Source organism: Paramisgurnus dabryanus, chromosome 3, assembly GCF_030506205.2.
Source record: "Paramisgurnus dabryanus chromosome 3, PD_genome_1.1, whole genome shotgun sequence".
Lineage (NCBI taxonomy): Eukaryota > Metazoa > Chordata > Actinopteri > Cypriniformes > Cobitidae > Paramisgurnus > Paramisgurnus dabryanus.
Window position 1 is genome coordinate 50297920 of NC_133339.1, and position 22011 is coordinate 50319930.

The 22011-nt window shown below is 42.0% G+C and overlaps 1 protein-coding gene and 1 long non-coding RNA gene across 2 annotated transcripts in view; one reads left to right on the forward strand and one right to left on the reverse strand.

The window, feature by feature from the left end:
* On the forward strand, window positions 1–5385 carry LOC141281945 (uncharacterized). Its single transcript, XR_012336408.1, has 2 exons — window positions 1–125; window positions 297–5385. It is a non-coding gene; the product is annotated as an uncharacterized lncRNA (long non-coding RNA).
* Window positions 5133–22011, reverse strand: part of LOC135761084 (galectin-3-binding protein A-like) — a 23878-nt gene continuing 6999 nt past the window's right edge. Inside the window, exons 4-5 of the mRNA XM_065275170.2 lie at window positions 9270–9528; window positions 5133–6473 (exon numbers count right to left, since the gene is read on the reverse strand). Coding sequence (XP_065131242.1) covers window positions 5432–6473; window positions 9270–9528 — 1301 coding nt within the window. The 3' untranslated portion in view covers window positions 5133–5431. The remainder of the gene's footprint in view (window positions 6474–9269; window positions 9529–22011) is intronic.

The window sequence follows — 22011 nt, forward strand, 5'->3', positions numbered from 1 at the left end:
TCTACGATCAGGAAATGGCATCCCTTCTTCTACTGATTCATCTCCTTCCACCATCACCAGGAGGACTGAAGTCTCCAAGAATCAGTGCATGTGATGCTGCTAAAAGACTTGTAGTCTTTCATAAGGTATTGATCTCGTTTCATATTTTGATATTGTGTTTTGTGTTGCTCTAAACATGGAGATTTAAAATCATTTGTTTGCATATTGAGTTGTTTGATAAGTCACTTTTATATTGTTGTTTTCTATGACTGGACATTATGTTATAGTCTAATATACTATGTTCCTTTCCACTTTAGTCATGCTGCAGTTTGGAGGAGCACCTCAACAACAACCAGCGTCAGCATCCGTACCTCCTTGCTGTTGGACGTCAGAAAAGCAAGATTGAGTGCTTCTACATCGTCTTGGATAAGCATCTCATCCCATGCCAGGCAAACCGCTCCCTTGGAGCTTTTGATGAACTTTTCAAGGCACATTTTGTGTTCAATTTGTGCTATGATAGTGCACTTATGAACTTTTACACATTCCTGCAGACAACAGTGTATAACATTGATATAGGTCAGATGAAGGAGTCTCCCAGGGTTAGAGATTTGAGAGCCAGACTGCTTAACCAGACAGTTACCTTAACTTAAAGCCGTGCAGTATGATGTTGACATAATGCTGATCTGTTTTATTTGTCAAAAAGAGCACCCAGACAGTCAACGGTTGATTTCACATTTGAGAGGTGAACATAGTTATTATCCTGGATATAAGTTCAAATTAATTTGTTCTCAGCAAGGTTGTAGGCATCAGTTCCAAACATATGCAGGTTTTCGTAAGCACCTCAATAGTGTTCATAGCAGTGTTCAGCTGATTGCTCCAACTTCAACTGTTGGATGTTCCGCAAATGAGCCAGTTGCAAGCTCATCTTATGCTTTGGAGGACGTTATGAATCCCCAGCATCTATCTCCTTGTTCCAGTGCTTTATCTGATAACAATGATTCAGGGCTTACTAAGAATTCAGCTAAAGGATTGTGTGAATCCATTGTGGCCAAAATACAAGCAAGTGGGATTCCAAACAGTTTGGTGTCCTCAATTGTGGGAGATTTAGAGGAACTAACAGATGAGCTTAACTCGCAGGCAAAGCATAACATACTTTCTGCTTTGCCTGCAAATGACCCCTACAAAACTGTAATAAATGAATCTTTTGAAAAATTTGAAAACCCATTCACAAATCTGAATACAGAATGGAAACGGAATAAATACTTTAAAGAAAAATGGGGAGTTGTAGAGCCTGTTGAGATAACACTAGGTGTGCGGTATGACAACAAATTGAATAAGAAATCTGGTACTTATGACCAAGTACCAGTGAAGGATACTTTTATATATGTGCCAATTTTAGAAACATTGAAATTCATGTGTAGAAATCCAGACATTTGTGATCTCCTAAGGAAAGATTGTAGATCAGAGCCTGACACTTTTACAGATTTTAGCGATGGAAGTTATTTTAAATCCCACCCTTTATTTACAACAAAAAGACATGCATTACAAATTCAAATATACTATGATGATTTTGAAACAGCTAACCCCCTTGGCTCCAAACGTACTATCCACAAAATTGGCTGCCTTTATTTTATTGTAAGAAACTTGCCCCCAAAATTTAACTCCGTTCTGATGAACATTCATTTGTTAGCACTTTTTCACACACAAGATGTAAGCAAGTATGGTTTTGATGTTATACTGGAACCGTTGATAAATGATATTAAGATACTTGAAAGCCAAGGATTAAGTCTTCCATTCTCAGATGAGCAGATATACGGCACCATCGCACAAATCACTGGTGATAATCTAGGGATGCATTCAATTCTTGGTTTTAATGAGTCATTTAGTAGCCATCATTTCTGTCGCCTTTGTTTAATTGAAAAGAATGATTCTCAAACAGTATACAGTGAGGATGATGCTAAGGTGGTTCTTCGTGGAGAAGAAATTTTTGAAATACATTGCAAGTCTCTCAAGGAAAACCCACAATTGAGATCACTATATGGTTTGAAAAGAAATTCCACAATTAATACACTTAAGTACTTTCATGTTAGCAATAACTACTCATTTGATATAATGCATGACCTTCTTGAGGGTGTGGCTCAATATGAAATTAAATTGCTTTTTGGACATCTCACACAAAACTTTATATCTGAAGATGATTTACTATCAAGGATTTATTCTTTTGACTATGGATTTTTAGAAAGAAAAAACCGTCCCACAAAGGTTATTTTGGATAGTGCTGGAAATGGAATTGGTTTAAATTCCATTCAGACATTATGTCTTGTGAAAAATCTACCACTTTTGTTAGGAGACATTGTTCCTCCCGGACACAAACACTGGAGTTTGTTGCTAATGTTACTTCAAATAATGAACATTGTGTTTTCACCTTGTCTCACTTCAGGTTTGACCGTGTATTTGAAGCACTTGATTGCTGACCATCACAAACTATTCAAGTACTTGTATCCACATAAAAATTTGATTCCTAAACATCATTTCATGATCCATTACCCTTCTTCTATAAGGAAAATTGGCCCCTTATTATATATGTGGTCAATGAGGTTCGAAGCCAAACATAAGATGTTCAAAGATTTTTTTAAAAATTTCAAAAACATAACAAAATCGTTAGCTAAAAAGCATCAGATGGCCATTGCGTACCATTGGGAAACCTTCACCCTGAAACATAATGAGTTTGGGCCAATTAAATCATTTTCCATAGGGAATGAGGTCGGCAATCAAATGCTTGAAATGTTCATATCAAAAGATGTTTTCTCAACCAGTTGGGTTAAGGTTGATGGTGTAGAATACAGAGCTGGACTTGTGGTGTGCAGTGCAATAGAAAGTGAAATGCCAGTCTTCTGTCAAATAAGTGATGTACTTTTGGTTGGAAATGACATTTATCTGTTGGTAAACAAACTGTTCACTGAGAATTTTGATGAACATCTTCATGCATTCAGAGTACTACGAAGTGAGGAAAGGTGTATTATCAAATTGTCAGAGATTAAATTTTATAAACCATTTGATATTCAAAGTTCTTACAGTGTTGCGGATGAAAGTTTGTATATCATACCTTCTTTTGTAATGTTTTAAAAACTTCAAAATGGACTACACAGTGAGAATTTCAAATAAACAAGTCAATGGCAAATATTTTTTGTGCTGTTGTTTATTTAACATTATTTTACAGATCTTTTGAGGCTGTACAGATTTAAACTAATTCTAACCACCTTAAACATGCAACTCTGAAGAGTGTTGTTTTTCTGTATCCCTTTAGTGTTATTTTAACACATTTTTGGAGTCAAATTAAGAACTCTGGAATGGTGTTAAATATTTAACTATTTTGAGTGTTATTTTAACACATTTTTGGAGTCAAATTAGGAACTCTGGAATAGTGTTAAATATTTAACTATTTTGAAAGTGTTATTTTAACTCCGGAGAGTGTGGAGCTATATAAACTCTGAAAAAGTGTTGAAATCAACTCTGTGGGAGTTAATTTAACACTGGACTTTTTGCTGTGTATTTAAATAATATTTAAATAATGTGTATTTTCGTTGAGACACATATAATATTGGACTTAAATGGGGTAAAATAGGTCCGTATTAATTAATTAATTAATTAATTTGACATGTTTTGTAATCACGCACTTATATAACGTTATAAAACGTTGATTTTGTCAGAAAGTATTGGTTTATAATGTTATTTCTCATTTAAAAACTTTTAAGTTATCTGACGTTTCCATGGTGACTCGTGAAATCTGTGATCCATTGACAATGCCTTTATGTTGTTACCGTGAGTGCGCGTTAACTCTGGGTTACTTTCAGCGGGTTGATTGAACTACCTTTTAAACTATGTTTTGGAACCAACATACCCAGAGTAAGCAAGTTTGGGGTTGATCAACCCAGAGTTCAGGGTTTATCTGATGGTAAGTTAACCCTGCTTTCTGGAATACACCCCAGGAGTCTTTGTCTTGTTTTTTGCCCTGTCTGTTATTATTTAATTCTTGGCTTGTTTACACCATAGATATGTATATAAAGGCTAGATGGCTCGTCCGCGCTGATGGCCAATTGAGTGGAACGTCCGCATTTCGGCGGCCATCTTAGGACAGGGCGCTCGCTCACTCGTAGCATTGAGTTTTAATGATGTAGGTACTTTTAAATGACCATAACTTGCTTAATTTTTTACCGATTTTCAAACGGATTGGTTTGTTATAAACGTCAAAGATGTACCTATGACACTGAATACGTACACTAAAAATAAATAAAAAATTCATGAAACATGTTAAAGCATCCAGAATTATAGCCACGTTAATAACGTTTGTAAAAAACCAAACCGTTTGTAAATCCGTCAAGAATTCAGCAAGTTACGAGCATTTTAGTTGGCGTATGTCACTCACCTTCCGTCCACAGCAGCAGGGAGCAGCACTATGGCAGCACTGACCTAAGATGGCCGCCAAGTGACGACACAGCTGACTCCGCCTTGAGCCATCTAGCCTTTATATACATATCTATGGTTTACACCCTAGAGGGAGTTTTTGTTACATAATAAAAGTCTTTTAGTTAAAGAGCTGTCTGTATTTGGGTTCTGTCCTCCCCATTCCTGAGTATAGCTTTGTAATAGTGTGTGCACTTCATAGTCTTGTCTGTTATTGTTATCTGTTTATGCTACATCATTTTCCCCCATGTGGGCTTCTGTTTTAAATAAACCCCTTCTGAGTTTAACATTACCTGCACTGGGGTCCCGTTCCTCATAAATCATGACAGAACATCCTCTAATTGTCATGTGGATACAGTGAACTTTATCTTTATGTTGTATGTCAAGATTAAATATAAAATTTAGACTGATAATGTGGTAATGGTAAATGGACTGCATTTATATAGCGCTTTTAACAGACTATGGCCATCCAAAGCGCTTTGCAATTAGCCTCACATTCACCCATTCACTCACACATTCATACACCGACGGCGTTGTCAGCCATGCAAGGATGTGGATATAATGTGGATTTTTATTCACAAGCAACTTTCAAATCAAACATTCTGATTATTAGTATTATCAATTCAAAATGACTAAAAATGATTAATTCAAAATTAATTCATTCAAAATTATAAAAGATCAGCCTGATCTCACAAGAATTCATACGTATTTTATGAGTTAGCTAATCTGTATGAAATCGTACAAAGTGAATCATACAACAACACATGATTATCATAAAAACAATAGCAATCATCAGAGGGGCAAAAGCAAATCGTATAAAAATGTTGAATTTGGTCGTACAAATACAAATTAACCACCTTGTAAAGTACGTGCAAATGAGATATAAGATAGCCTTGAAAAGATTACACACTGTGACACATGATGATTAAACATGACATTAAACACTATTGGAATACATTGAAAGACATTAAAAGTTACTGGTATGCAGTCAGATATACTCAGGACGCACTACAAACCCGAAACTGTAGTCATCAGGACATGGATAAGTTAAACCCATGCTGCTGTTAGCTGGAATCACTGCCATGTCATTTTTAAAATCTTGCACATGAAAGACATTGTGTCCTTTCTTACAGGTAAGAAGCAACCTGTTGTTAAAGCGAACAGTGCTGACATAATTATATGGATTGCTGTATATTTGGAATCTTACAACAGGAAAAGAATCACAACTGATGCCATAGTTAGAGCATTCCTGACGGCTAAGGAAAACTTGTGCTTGCCATTGGACAGTTTTGTCTTTGAAACTAGCACTAGTGTGTACAGGAGTGGAGAGAGTTTGGATTCTGTTATTTTGGCCATAGCGGTAGTTATAATGATTGTATGGGTTATAGTTGCTGGTGTCATTGATGAACAAACTCCACGTATCTGCAGTATAGATCCTGGGTAGATACTCATTACTGATGTTCTCCATGTTATTCCTGATCTTAGAGAAGGGCAGAACATTGAACTGAAAGCCTCTGAGCAGGCCATTAAAGTAGAGTTTCTCGTGAGTTTTTTGGAGAATGTTTGAGGTAAATTGTATTTCATAGAGTTTATCTACAGGGATCATCAGGAAGCGGATGTGGTTTAAGAGGCCGGCCTGTTGCTCTAGACTAACTGCATCCCCTTTATCTTGGATCCAGCTCTCCAGCGCTTTCAGAAGAAAAGCTTCATCCTTCACAACCAGATCTGAGCGCAACAGCAGAGCATCCATCATCTGAAAAGAGAGGCTGCTCCACACTGGAGAGTCTATGAGAAACTCACAGTTCCAGGAAAGGTACTGAAGGACATTCTCCTGCAAAACAAGATCACCTGTGTGGACACCATACTCATACATTGACACCTGGGTCTGGAAGGTATTGTCTTCAGGAATGAGTAAGGTAAAGACCCTGCCAACGTCCTCCATAAGCTTCTTTACACCAAACATATGAGCAAGCTGATGGAGACATTGGGCTGATGTGATGGAAACATCAATCTGGCGTGTGTACAAATACCTGAGTGAAAACAGTTGAGATACTGTAAGTGTCTAAAACTACTGTGTCCTTCTGTAGTTAGAAAGCATAATAGAGCCATATATGCCAATGTAGAAGACCTGTAACTACCATCAATAATAATAGCTTAATAAGAAACAGTGGCGGCTGGTCACTAGGGGGCGCTGGGGCGCCGCCCCCTTAAAGCTGGCCTGAGAGGGAAGCTACTTTAACATGTTACCAAAAAGTTAAATGTATAGTGCAAATTAATACAAAATAAAATCATTTAGGTGTACTATTTCACTGTTAGTCATGTTATAATTTATTTAAAACAATTAAAAATCAAAACTGAGTTAGTTGTGTGTGTGTCATGTTTGTGTGTCTGGGGCGCACCCCTAGTGAGTCTATGTAGGTCTGGAAAAAGGGTAAAAACATGTGACCTGAGGCTTAGCTCTAAGTGGCTGGTTTCGGATCCGCCCTGGGGCGCAGGACTGTGCGCCCCAAACACTCCCACTTATGTTGTAACCAAATCAATATTGCTTTTAATGTTTTTTACCTCCTGTGATTGGATCGTTCTCAGAGTCTCATAACCGCGTTGGAGATTGCTGTGTTAACTGATAGCTACAGTACAGATCAGTGAAAGCAAGTGAAATATCTTGAGATGAAGGAAGATATGCTTTTATCCTTACAAAGTCTGTGTGCTCCACCACTTCTAATGGCAAACGGAGTTGGCTAGATGGATATAGCATGTAAGTCTTGAGTTTTATTTTTTTCCCTGTTTGCTGTTTTAAAGTCTGAATCCGTGATAGACGTGCAGGACATGAACTTTTGTGGCGCGTTTGAGCTTATGTTGCGTGGACATAATGAGAGCGAGAGCTCATATAATCCAGTATATTCCGTGGCTTGGTCAACTTTGTTATTAGTTTTGTTGTTGTACAGTGTTGTAGAGTTTAAAAAAGCACCCACGAGAAAACCACTGTTTTTAAAGGGGCAATCAGTAGGATCTACCCCCATCTAGTGGTGGAATTGTATTTTGCATTCAAACGAACAGTGCTTACTAGCGCCTCCCCTTTCCAAATGCGTGCTGCAACTACGGTAGCGGTTATGTAATCGCTGATCTCCTTGTCCGTTGCAGCTGGTTCACGTGTTCTGAATGAAAACGCGTTGTGGAAACGCGTTGGTAGGCAAGTGCATTTTGTCCCTCTCTGCTATTATAGTTTATCAATACGGCAGAACGATATGGATGCCTCCTTGGACTTACCCGTTCAATGTAAGTAAAGAGAAGAAATTCTAAGCTTACAAAGAAAAGTCAGATCACTGGCAGAGGTCATTTGACACCAACAAGGACATATTTATGAATAAATACATTGATTTTGATTAATAAAACACTTAAAATCCTACTTATTGCCCCTTTAAGGAAACTTCACGAACCGTGCATATTGAGCTAATGGACTGTATGAACTCCCTGTTGTGAGGGAAAAATGTGCTTGTGCTATTGCTATAAAAGCAAAAAGAAACCGTACGAGTCTTTGATTAGGAAACTTTAATGTCTCTTTTTGTGTGTGTTCGGTCGCGTTAAACGAAAAGCCTTTGACGGAGAAAATTGAAGCAGTATAAAGAACAATCTGAATGCCATTTTGGCAGATTGCCCATACAACTTAACTTGAGAATGTAATTCCTATGTATGTCCAGTTGGTGGCAGTGTGTTGCACAAATGACGCCCTGGTTTCTAAACATTCTTGCGATATTTTGATGTCATACACTGATTGGTCTGCGCATGGCTGCTGAAGTTAAACACTACAGGAGTGCTGCAACAAGACGCCTGTGTAAGGTAAAGATACAAAATCTAATGACAAAGTCTGCATTAATCTGCCTTCGTGCGTTTATTACTCAAAATGGTTTCAGATGAGTTTAGTTCCATTCAGATTTTTACATGTTTATTGATATTTTAATCGCAGTAGTATTTTGTTATTTGATTTGTTCATATTTGCCTGTTCAGCATAAAGCTTGCGTGTTTTATTGCCTCCGCTGTCACTGTGAGAAAAAAACAATTCATCTGCTTCATGTGATGGTAAAGTGATGCACGGTCTCCGTTTATCTGTTCTCTAAACAAATGAATAAACACATTTGACTTGTATGCTCGTCTTGTAAGTTAGAAATGGACATGTGAAAATAATACCATTGAAAATAATTAAAACATGAAATTACGGATAATAACTGACTGTGAAGGACTCTTTCAACGCTGTTTATCAAAAAAATGACGGAGATTGAAAAAGTCTATCGCAACCTCTGTGTGTGTGTATGTGTATGTGCGTGTGTGTGTGTGCGTGCGTGTGTGAATGATTACCTTGATATTAGTTAATTACAGATTCATAGTACATTTATTTTGTGCGTTTGATTTCAACTGTAACATTTTTAGCATTTTAGCTAAGTAGTAGCCTAATGATACTCATCACCTGATAAATGACTTTTAAGAGTACTGCATTACTACAGTAAAAGTTGGTTTTTAGTGTGTTTGCGCCCCCCAAAATTTTTTTAGCACCAGCCGCCACTGATAAGAAATAAGATTTTATTAAAAACCATGTGTAAATTGTTACGGCCAATTGTAAATCTATTATTACAGTCAGAACTGTGTTTCACAGGATATGAAATTCAAAATTATTAGACTGCATGATAGAAAACATGCATTCATATTTTTTTATATATCAGTAGTCTTTAGGACACCTTTCTCCTGAGAACAACAGTTGCATTATTGAAAAAGAAAACATTCTTTATAAAGTTTGGTTGTTTAAAGGTGAAAGATGAACCGTTGACCTTTACCTGAGAAAAGCAGAGATGTGTGAATGGCATGTCTGACTGAGCTCAATGGGGTTTCTGGAGAGGTGTGTTATGTTGAACTCTGGATACATCATGAGGATCACACTGTGCACACAAAACATCAATTCTACTTCTTCACTAAGGTCATGTATAGTAATGCTGACATCACAACCATCTCCACTGTCAAACAGAGCACCCAGATCATCAGATAAACCCAGACTGTTATCCAGAGAGAACTGGCCACTGCTAGTCAAGTTTTTACCTGCAAAGAGAATGAACAAGATATTGTCTCAATTCAGACAAAATAATAAATCATGAGTCAATGAGTCTTTTAAAATGTAGGCACCGCATATAAAACACTTTACAGATGTGGCCATTGAGACTGTGCATGGCTACACATTCAAAAATGACTGACCTCAAGGTAATTCTGTCCGAGAAGGCAAATTTGTGCCTCATCCCTTTGATCAATACGTGCAAAACAATGCATAGACCCTTTCACTGTAAAAATATTCCGTAGAAATTTGCAGCTGGGTTGCCGGTAACTTACCGTAGATTTAAATTTATGTTATTACTGGAAACATTTTGTTCAAAGTTAAATGAACATTAAACATTTACAAGTCTTTGTCTTTACAGAATAAAACTAGAAAAACAGCATCAAGCAAAACATGGGAAACAAAATCTGAAGCAAAAAACTGAAAAAGTTTGATGATGATTTCTGGTTCCCAGAATGCTTTGCATGAGGCTGTTATTGTATAGTTTTATTCTGTAAAGATAAAGACTTGTTAATATTTAAAATTTATTTAACTTAAACAAACTCTTGCCAGTAAATAACATTAATTTAAATCTACGGTAATTTACCAGCAACCCAGCTGCAGTACCATTGTAATTTCTACGGATTTTTTTTTGCAGTGAGTAAATTATGGAAAGATTTCTGGTTAAATAACGAAGAGGAAATCTATTCTTCTACTCTTACTTTTTTCTACTTTTTTCAAATTGACTATCTATCTGTCTGTCTGTCTGTCTATCTATCTATAATAATTTCAATATTTTTCTTGTTATAAATTAACGTTTAAGGAATTGTATATAAAGTTTAGTTTTTGTCATTTACAGTAACAATCACAAATTATGTGTCATTTGTCGTTTTTTTTTATACTTTGACGCGCTAAATCTCAAAATTAAATAAGATCACTGAACTTAGCCGGGACTTCCTGTAAAGTACAAGGAAAACTACAAGGAGAAGAAATTTCTTGTTGCATTATATTACTTTATTTACTACTAATTTTCAATGTAAGGTTTGTGCGGGAAAGGGGATGGAGAACAAAGACAGCATGGAGTCTCTATTGTGCACGTTCGCGCGGCTTGTCAGTCCTTCCTTTATACAGGGGAATCCCAATGAAACACGCCCACTTCAGCGGGTTTGATCCATATATGGGCATGTTCATCACAGGGGACGTCACCATTGATAAAGGCTGCAACGACAATCATTAATAATATGCAATATAGTCACAACACACTCCGGCCCGATGAACTTGTCAATCAATGTTCATCCACTTCCAGCGGATAGAGTAATTGTACAGGTCTCTTTAATACAAATCCAGACGGCAATCGGACAGCACATGATCGAATTTTTCCATCTCTTCCCATGAATGTTTCATCAATTCGTCCCATTTTCCACATATGCTTGGGTTGCTTATAATCATGAATTAATACAACATCTCCAATTTTAAATGGTATAGATTGATTAAATGTGTTACTCACATGATGTGCAGAACGAAGTTCCATCAAATACTCTTTCTTCCATCGATTCCAAAAATGAGTACTCAATCTCTGCCGATACTGTAGTCTCTTATTAATCTGAATAGCATTCGTTTTCTCCGAACTGAAATCATGTAACGGATAGGATGGAAGGGTAGTAATCCTCTGTCCAGTTAAAAAATGAGCAGGTGTAAGGGGTGAAGGTTCAGTGATGTCGGTGTGCAAATAGGAAAGAGGTCGGGAATTAATCACAGCCTCCACTTCACAAATCAGGGTTTGTAGTTCTTCAAACTCAAGATAGGATTTTCCCAATACTTTCCGTAAGCACGTCTTAACTGATCTTACCAAGCGCTCCCACATGCCACCCCACCAAGCGGCGCGCTCAACGATATACTTCCATGTAATCCTTTTGTCTGTAAACAATTCTTGCAAAGGTTTTCCGTTCATAAATGTCCACAGTAATTTCAAATCCTTTTCAGCTTTCTTAAAAGTCTTTGCGTTATCAGAATAAATGACACTGCAAATGCCACGTCTGGCGATAAACCTCTTAAAGGCAAGCAGGAATGCATCAGTAGTCAAATCAGAAACAAGTTCTAAATGCACAGCTCGAGTTACAGCGCATGTAAATAAAGCAATGTATGCTTTCTTGTTTTCCGGTTTTACATAAATTGGACCAGCAAAGTCAACTCCAGTAATTTCAAATGCTTGTGCTTCGTTGATGCGTTCCTTTGGTAATGGTGCGCTGACCTGTTGGCCTGCTTTAACGCGTGCGCGTCTGCAGATCAAACAACATTTTACACAATTCTTGGTCATTTGTCTGGATTTCAATATCCAGTACCTTTCTCTCAGTTGATTCAGAGTGGCTTGTAAACCTGAATGCATCACATCCTCATGTGCCTTTCTAATCAGTAGTTCTGAAAATACTTAATTACCTGGCAAGATGTACGGATGCTTCTGTGTAAAGGACCAGTTCGTTTCTTGCAATCTCCCTCCTACACGCAGAAGTCCATATTCATCCAGGAATGGTTTCAATGAAATGATTTTCGAATGTCTGTCCATATTTGTATTTTTCATCAGACTGTCCATTTCCTTTGGAAAGCTATTACTTTGAGTGTGCTTGATCCAGTATTGTTCTGCTTGTTGGATCTCCTCTGTGCACAATTGTCCATTACGTTTTTTCTGCGTCCGTGCGTTATATACAAACCGCTGTATCCATGCTGTAATTCTCAAAGCTTTGTTGAGTCCGCTGTATTTGTGCAAGTCAAACAACGGTAAAACTATACAGTTTTGATCAATAGTTGTATTCTGAACGACATACTCCAGAACGTCATCATTTTCGTTAATCACTTGAGGCTCGATTTCATATGTCTGCGCACCGGTTTTCAGCCACTCCGGCCCGTGCCACCAGAGCACTTCCTCTTGGAGCGCTTGGGCGCTTAATCCACGCGTCCCACAGTCAGCTGGATTCTCCTTTCCAGAGCAGTGTTTCCAGTTTTCCGGTGATGTCAAGCTCTGAATTTCACTTACTCGATTCTCCACAAACGGTTTCCACTGTTTGGAACTACTCCTTATCCAATGAAAAGTTATCATCGATTCAGTCCAGAAATACATTTTATCACTCACATGCAGCTTGTTCGATATGAATTTTCCAAGTCTTGCTCCAATAAGCGCTCCCATTAACTCTAATCTGGGAATTGTCATTTTCTTTAGTGGAGCGACTTTAGTTTTGGACGCAATCAAACTTGTTGTGTATTCTCCGTTCCCTTTCAGTCGGTCACTACGACGTCACGTCGTGACCGACGAATTGGGAACTCGCTTAGAGAGACCAATCTGCTTCGTATACTACTAAAACGCCAATGAACTTGGCATTGAGATATTTGCATAATGCTGGCGCCGCCCCGCCAGGTGCGTATATAAGCAGCAGGTGCAAATAGGGAAATTAGCTTTTTCGCTTCGAAAGCCGGCTTTATCTGCTACTGAGAAGCTACTTTACTCTGTTGGGATTTGATTGCTGAAGTTGGTTGAACTAGCAGTATCACAGCGGACGCTTCGCTTATTCCACGGCTCTACATCTGTTTATTGTTTTGAGTTTAGTGTGTGCGTTGCCTTCCTGTGCGCTCATCAACTAAGCATCTGAGTGAATTTCCCTAAAAGAGTGATACGAGAGAGCTTTGTGCCTTGTTAAAGGCAGCCACTCTCTCGTATATGCGGAGATCAGCGTCCTTTTCAGGATAGCTTTTCGCCCGTGCGATCTTGGATGCGAGAAGTATAAGGGTTCCAGTGACGGTCACGAGCGCTGTCTTCGTGCTCAGGCATCGAGCACTCCGGGGCTGCGTTCGTGGAGAGTTTCTGTTCTCTCTGTGAGAGCATAACCCTCTTGGATTGCGGAGACGACTGTCGTTTCTACGGGAACGCTGTCCGCGCCTTTGCAGTGCTGACGCCGCCATGGTGCGGCTGTCAAGCGCTCGCAGGGCGCCCTTCGCGTCACTACGCTGAGTAGGACGGAGGATGCGTCCTCCACCTACCGGCCTTCTCATCCTCAGCCGGTTGAGGCTCCGGTGGAGACTGCAGAGTCGTGTTCTACGATGTCTGCCGAATCCATTGGACCTCCTTCTGGTCCCGTCACTTCTGCAGCATCAGAGGGGTGTCCATTTTTCCTCCGAGGCAGAGTCGTTCCGGAGATGGCGGCCGTGCCCGCTCGAGCGGCGGAGACAGTAGAGTTGGAAAGGTTAACCCCTCTCCGCCCGAACCGTCCCGCCCACAGGATTGGTATTTCGGAGCTGCTCGGGCCTCTCGGTCCTCTCCTCCTGTGCCTTTCTTTCCCGACGGCACGAAGAGCTGACGTGATTTGCGGCCATCCGGCCGTTCAGCTTTCACCCCTCACCTCCCTCACCAGCGGAGCCGCTAAGGCGGGGACCCCTTCAGTGGAGCGGGATATGTTCCTGGAGGGACCACCCAACCCTTCCCTCCCGTGTTTGTAGACAGTCGTCCGGTTACGGACGCTGCCCATCAGGCATGCCGGAGAGGCGGCTTCGGCCCTGCACGCAATAACGTTGCTGCAGGCTCACCAAGGATTTACGAGGGAGGCCGCGACCTTCAGTCGTGCGATGTCCACCACAGTGGTTCAAGATCGCCACCTTTGGCTGTGTCTGGCTGACATGACGGACGCAGACGAGAACAACTTGAATGCTCCTGTCTCACAGACCGGCCTCTTCGGCGAGCCAGGGGAGTCGTACAGCTCCGCTGCGCAGACTGAGGCGATCTCCTAGGTCATGCCCCGGCGGAAAAGAGCTGCCCTTGGTCCACCACGCCGGCTCCTCAGTCTGCCTCTCGCCGTCGGCGTCCTGCGGCGACCACCTCCGTTCCCCTCCTCGGACCCCATCTCGACAGCGCAGGGGAACCGGTCGTCAGCAGCTCGCCCCGCCCGCTTAGCCGCTTCCCGTGAAATTCGGGAGTTTAAGTGGCCAGTGAAGGGCGACCCGGATTGGCAGAGGATCACTCTTCAGGAGATGGAGCTCCTTCCCCCGATAGAGGGTCGGGTGGAAAATCCTTGGTTTGCATATGTTCCACCGGCTGTTCGGCCGGTACCCACTTAACCACACATAAGAGTGCATTCCTCTTCCCTCTCTAGGTCTCCGGAGGATCGAGAGAGCCGTGAGCGGGTTCACACCAGCTCCCCTACCTCTCCTCTATCGCCAGCGGGTGACCTGAGGAGTCCGAGCTCTCCGCTGAGGAGACCGGACCACCAGCACCCTCATCGGAGTCTGCGCTCTCCGTAGAGGAGACCAGACGACCGTTACCCTCAGCGGGCTCAGGTCAGTGTCACACACACATACTGTAGATGTTTATGCTGTCACAGCAGACGCACCGGCAGTCCCACCTGTCTCGCTTCGCTGCCCCACCGCGGGTACTTCGATAGTGTCGTTATTTCTCCTCGTACGGTGCCTGGGTGCTTGGCTTCAGTTCCCAGCCCGTTTCGTTGGGTTTTACGCACGATCCGCCTCGGTTACGAATCCGGCACACCCCAAAATTCGGGCTTTCGTTTCACTGTAGTGAAAGCGTCCAATGCACATGTACTGCGTGCAAAAGTCGATATCCTGTTGGCGAAGGATGTTCGAGCCGGTCCCTCTTACCGAGATGATGATGATAGGGTTTTTCCAGCCTTTATCTCATAGTACCCAAAATACGCGGCGGGTTACGATCGATTTGATTTACGCACCGGCTCTACGAAGGTGTTCCTTTTGGATGATAACGCCGAGGCTCGTATTTCAATATTCAGATCGGTTTGCAGCCTTAGACCTGTAAGACATGTACTTATGTGTCCATCTCCCCTCGCTTTAGACCGTTTTTTCGCTCTGCGTCGTGGGGTGGGCATATTAATACTAAGTACACCATTCGAGCTGTCTCTCTCTCTCTCCGTGTCTCCATGTGTAGTCACGGCATTAAAATGTCAGAGAGAGAGCGTTGTTCGCATTCTGCTTTTTTCTACGTCGACTTATAATAGCCCGTTCTTGGCAGACGTGCGCGAACACAGAGAGTTAATGCTTCGGCATCTCGCTCGTTTAAGTCTTCAGGTCGACTGGGAAAGAGCAACTTTGCCCCGTGCAGAGGATCCTTTTTCTCAGTATGGAAATAAGACTCGATCGACTAATTGGCGTGTTTAACAAGAGCGCGCAACCAGTCAGTTCTGACTTGCCTCGGTTTAATTCGAGGGAAGTACGCGGTCCCTCTGAAACAATTTCAGAAGCTCCTGGACATATGACAGCATGCTGCGGCTGTGACGCCGCCCGAGCTGCTTCATATGAGACCGCTTCAGCATTGGCTTACGATCGAGTCTCGAGGAGAGCGTGGCACACCGACATACACCGTGTAAACATTGCACCTGCGTGTCATTTAAATTTTTCCCTGTGGTAGACCCGGCATTTCCGATAGAAGAGATGCCCCTGAGGGGTCTCCTGGCATTCTGTATATTGCAATGCCCTCAGCACGGGATGATCAGCCACGTATGACGGGCTTGCAGTCTCAGGGGTGTGCATAGCACCCCAACTGCCGCGAGCGGTGCGCTGTATATCTGGGACTTGTACGCTCCGCTATGGAGATGCGAGGGAAGGATGTATTAGCCGACACCAATAACTTTGCGACTGTTGCGTTATTTACCGTTAAGGCGGTTTTGCGCTCTCGTCACCTGTCGCATCTCGCTCGTCATCTCCTCCTTTGGAGTCAGAAGCATCTGAGGTCCCTTCGTGCCATTTACATTCCGGGTTCGCTCAGTACAGCGGCAGACGCGCTTCCCGAGCTGCGCCCCCGGCGAATGGCGACTCCACCTCCAGACGGTCCAGCTAATTTGGAAGAAGTTCGGTTGTGCGTAGATAGATCTGTTTGCGTCGCCGGACGATACCCACTGTCGCCTATTTTATTCACTAACCTAGGGCAGCCTCGGCGTGGATGCGTTGGCACACAGCTGGCCGCGGGGGGTGCGTAAATACGCATTCCTTCCAGTGAGCTTTATTGCGCAGACACTGTGCAAAGTCAGGCAGGACGAGGAGAGCCTTTTATTAGTCGCCCCGTACTGGATTGGTTTTCAGAGTTAATGCTCCTCGCGACAGCCCCTCCCTGACGATTTCCCCTGAGGAAAGACTTTCTTTCTCAAGGAAGGGGCACATTATGGCACCCGCGCCCCGACCTGTGGGATTTCCATGTATGGTCGTTGAGCGCGCGCAAGGTTTAGGTGATTTATCGCAAGCGGTATCTAACACCATCGACGCGGTTCGAGCACCGTCCACAAGACGGGCTTACGCGCTTAAAGAAACCTTTTTCGTCACCCGGTGCTCTTCGCAACGCGAGGACCCCAGAGAATGCCCATTAACATTGTGCTTTTATATCTTTAACATAGGTTAGATGGTAGGCTGTCCCTCCGCCATTAAAGTTGATATCGCCGCTATTTCTGCTCATCACTCTCTTATCAACGGCAGATCAGTTGGCCAGCATGATTTAATTATTTCATTTTAAGAGGCGCTCGCAGGCTAAACCCCTCGCGCCCTCCCTCTTTCCTCCTGAGACCTGTCCATGGTGCTGAAGCCTTCAGGTCTCCCTTTTGAGCCTTTGCAGTCTAGGAGTCTGATGTTTTTATCAATGAAAACTCTGACCCTGATAGCATTGGCCTCCATGAAGAGAGTAGGGGATTTACATGCATTCTCTGTTGACGATTCGTGCTTTTAGTTTGGTCCTGCTGTCTCACTGAGACCCAGACCAGGCTACGTGCCCAAAGTTCCCACCACTCCCTTCAGAGATAAGGTGGTGAGCTTGCAAGCGCTGCCCCCGGAGGACGCAGACCCAACCATGGCTTTGTTGTGCCCCGTACGCGCACTGCGACTCTACGTGGATCGCACGCAAAGCCTCAGGACCTCAGACCAGCTCTTTGTTTGTTATGGTGGCCAGCAGAAAGGGAAAGCTGTCACTAAGCAGAGGATGTCTCATTGGATAGTTGATACTATCGCCCTGGCTTATAATCTTCAGGGTATTCCTTGCCCCTTTAATTTGAGAGCGCACTCCACACGGAGTGTTGCCTCATCTTGGGCTTTAGCTCGTGGTTCCTCGCTAACAGACATCTGTAGAGCTGCTGGTTGGGCGACACCTAATACGTTCACTAGATTTTACAGTGTTCGTATCGAGCCTGTCTCCTCTCGTGTTCTTTCCTCACCAGGGGGAGCACGGAGAGCAGTCTCGCAGGTCGGCTTGCAGCCTCCAACTGATGCTTCATAACTGTGTCAGTATGGAAGGCCTTCAGAACAAAAATGCGTAATGGTTTGAATTGTTCTTCCTCCGCTGCCTTGGCAGCCTTTGTTGCGGAGCATTGGCTGTCAGCCTTTCACTAGCTGTATCCTCGCGAACCTACGTGTCTGGCTCGGGCTCCACATTGTGTCCCACCGGGTTCCTTTGTGAGTATTTTTCCGTGGGGTTAATCCTACCAGCCCACGTTTTCCCTTAGCAGAGCACTGCTTTGCTTACACAGCCACGGCTGTCTTTATTCCTCAACTACGGTTGACTTCGCCCACCATTAGCCCTTAAGACGGGCGGTGGCTTCCGCAGCGTTCCTATCCCGCTCAGGTAGGGCGCTTCCCAGTCGCTGGCACTTCTGTGGGGTTAAAGGAACATCTAGTGCCCGGCCTTCTGCCTTAAAACCTATCTCCTCCTCCTTAAGTGGAACCGGAGGGCTTTACGCAGACACTGGAAGAGGTCAGCCCCTAGTGGCGTTTTGGTAGGGATTCCCAATTCGTCGGTCACGACGTGACGTCGTAGTGACCGACTGAAAGGGAACGTCTCGGTTACGGATGTAACCCTCGTTCCCTGAAGGAGGGAACGGAGACGTCCCGTCGCCACAGGTGCTGCCACCTGCTGTTTATCGGCCGGTCTCATTTTCCCGGCTTTCTCAGCGAAAAGAAGCTAATTTCCCTATTTGCACCTGCTGCTTATATACGCACCTGGCGGGGCGGTGCCAGCATTATGCAAATATCTCAATGCCAAGTTCATTGGCGTTTTAGTAGTATACGAAGCAGATTGGTCTCTCTAAGCGAGTTCCCAATTCGTCGGTCACGACGTGACGTCTCCGTTCCCTCCTTCAGGGAACGAGGGTTACATCCGTAACCGAGACGTTTCCTTTTATGCACCTCAGATAGGCTGCGGCACAGTATGCCTTCTCACTGGCATCTGTAAATACATGCATTTCACGTTCAACTGTTGCCTTTGCGCTCGTTTCATCACATTTAATTTTGATATCATTATCCTCATCATAACGACGTGGAATAGTTATCCTTTTCAAATGGGATATCTCTGAGCACCATTGATGCCAGGTCTTTGCGAGATCCAAGGGAATATTTTCATCCCATAATATTCCTCTCCCCCACATTTCCTGAAATAGACATTTGACTCGGATAGTAAACGGAGACAAAAATCCAATTGGATCAAAAATGCGCGCAGCTGTCTGTAGGACTCCTCTTTTCGTGTCTCTTTTGTTCTGCAGAAATTCAATCAGTTCGTTAGTGTCAAACGCAAACTCATCAGTGTCTCTATTCCATGTAAGACCAAGTACTTTGAGAGGATTTGGGCCTTTGATTTCCACAACTTCGTCATTATTTCGTTGTTTCCATTCGTTTTGCAACTCAGATGAATTTGTGTTCCATTTGCATAGTTTCATGTTTGCACTTGACATTATTTCTTTGGCTCTCTGAGACAATTTGAGTGCAGTTTTCACATCATCTGCTCCTGTTATTAAATCATCCACATAAAGACATTCATCCAAAACTTTGACTTCTTCTGGATATTTCTCTTGATATTTCTTAAGATGGTGTCTGATAGTTGCAGCCAATAGAAAGGGGCTTGCTGTTGCACCAAATGGCACGCGCGTCATTCTCATAATCGCCACTTTAATTTTCTCATGAGAGGCAGGTCTCTCCTTAAACCACAAGAATCAATCTTCTCCCTTTATTCTTCTTGGATTAAATCCTTATCCCGGGTTTCGGCACCAGTTTGTAAAGTACAAGGAAAACTACAAGGAGAAGAAATTTCTTGTTGCATTATATTACTTTATTTACTACTAATTTTCAATGTAAGGTTTGTGCGGGAAAGGGGATTGAGAACAAAGACAGCATGGAGTCTCTATTGTGCGCGTTCGTTTGTTGTCAGTCCTTCCTTTATACAGGGGAATCCCAATGAAACACGCCCACTTCAGCGGGTTTGATCCATATATGGGCATGTTCATCACAGGGGACGTCACCATTAATAAAGGCTGCAACGACAATCATTAATAATATGCAATATAGTCACAACACTTCCCAGGCAGAAACACATTTGTTATTTTTTAGGTTTAGTTCTCAAAAATGCTTTTTTGTTAAATTTTTTGTGTGGTGTTCTGAAAATCGTGGCTTTAAAATGTTATGATGAATAATTTAATGCATTAAAAATGCATAGACTGCATCTGTTCCAGCAAAGCTAAATAAGAAAAAAACTGGCCAACTTAAACTTTAAAAATAGAGAATAATAATTTTTCGCTCAGCATGGGAAAGAGAATGTTTTTAATGACATTTTTAAGTAAGGGATAATGTAGAGGCAGTCGGTAGTTATCGCAAAATAAGCCCAGACAGTGTGATCAGGACCCGACGCGAAGCGGAGGGTCTTGTATCACACTGAAGGGGCTTATTTTGCGATAACTACTGCCTGTACATTATCCCGCTTATTACACGGCTACTTGCCACATAAGGAAAAAAACTGGACATGAATAAGAATTTGAAACATTTTATTGGCATATTTGTTTTAAATAAACATTCTTATCTTTCAGCGAAACGTTATAGTACCACCATTGTTAATTGTGGTTGTCCAGTGTTTGTCACAAGATGGCGCCAAACGGTAATCTTTATTGGCGCGGAGAGATTTTAAACATACAGTACAAGTAGTACCGGCTATGCGTTATTACTTTGGAGCGGTTATTATTTGAAAAGAACGAACCTGCAAATGTCTCAACTGACCAATCAGAATTAAGCATTTCAGAGAGCCGTGTAATAAAAGGGTAATAATGTAATTGTACTGTAGCCTATTTATCAACTTAATGTCTGGGTTTGGCATTTATTACCAACATAAATTATACGCATTTAGGTTTACTTTTTCTTTAATCAATTCATAATTATTGTCAGTGGTGTCACTAGGTCCTTTTTAAATTTCTGTCCAGTCCACCTAAAAAAAATCACATTTATTCCATAATAGGTTGGTTTCACGTGATGTCACATTGCTGCTTCGCGAAAGCGCAAAACTCAGATGGAGGGCAGGAAGTGAAGTAGCTGGATCTGCCGTATGTTAAAATGCCTAAGTTTTGTGTAATTTACGGCTGTTCCAATCATTCTAACCGAGAAAAAGGAAAGGGGGTTTATAGAGTTCCAAAGATTGTCGTTCATAAAGGTGAAAAATGTAAAAATCTCACAAAACAACGACGGAAAAAGTGGATTTTAAGCGTACGTCTGCCGTCGGGAGGAGCAAACTCTGCAAATGCCCGCAGCGATCACTTCGTCGGAGGTATGTTGATATATAACTTGGTTTTTGTGGCTGTGTTTATATAACATTAGGTTGACGTTAAATGCTCATTTACATAGTAATGATTATTAAGTAACCGGTAGTCTCATGGACTTCTTTCTACTTTATAGGCTGCCCTATTGCTTTGTGTGACGCTAAGTCGGAATGTGCTCTGACATTCAACCTCGGTTAACTTACCAAAAACTAAACTCAAATCATAGGCATCTCTGCCACGAGAGCAGATGACGAAGTTTAAGGAACGTCAACAAAGACGGTCGGAATGTACAGAGGCTATTGGATCTCCAATAGACAGCTGAGAGCCCGGATCTGACGCAGACAGCCGAGCGCTCCAAACCGAAGCAGCCAGCTGAGAACTACTCACAATCAGAGGGCATCAGTGGGAATGGGATAAAATGATCAAGGTTAAATATTGTACTAAGATGTGTAACTAACATTATTATTAAATGTTACAAATGTGATTGTCAGAAAATCACCCTGTGTAATTGGACCAGAGAACTTGAATGTTTGTAAAAAGGTTGTCAACCAACTCCACAACAATTCACATAATTCATATTCATGAATTTCAGGTGAAACTCGAAAATTTTGAATAATGCAAAATTTTATTTCAGTAATTCAACTTAAAAGGTGAAACTAATATATTATATAGACTCATTACATGCAAAGTCAGATTTTCAAGCCTTTATTTGTTATAATTTTGATGATTATGGCTTACAGCTTATGAAACTCAGAATGAAAAATTAGAATATTGTAAAAAGGTTTCACCTATAAGTTGAATTACTGAAATAAATGAACTTTTGCACAATATTCTAATTTCTCAAGTTTCACCTGTAACTAATTATGCTCCCCACTGTTATATTGCAGGCTATGCAGATGCCGGATGCCAGACTGAGCTGATGATGGATGACATTGA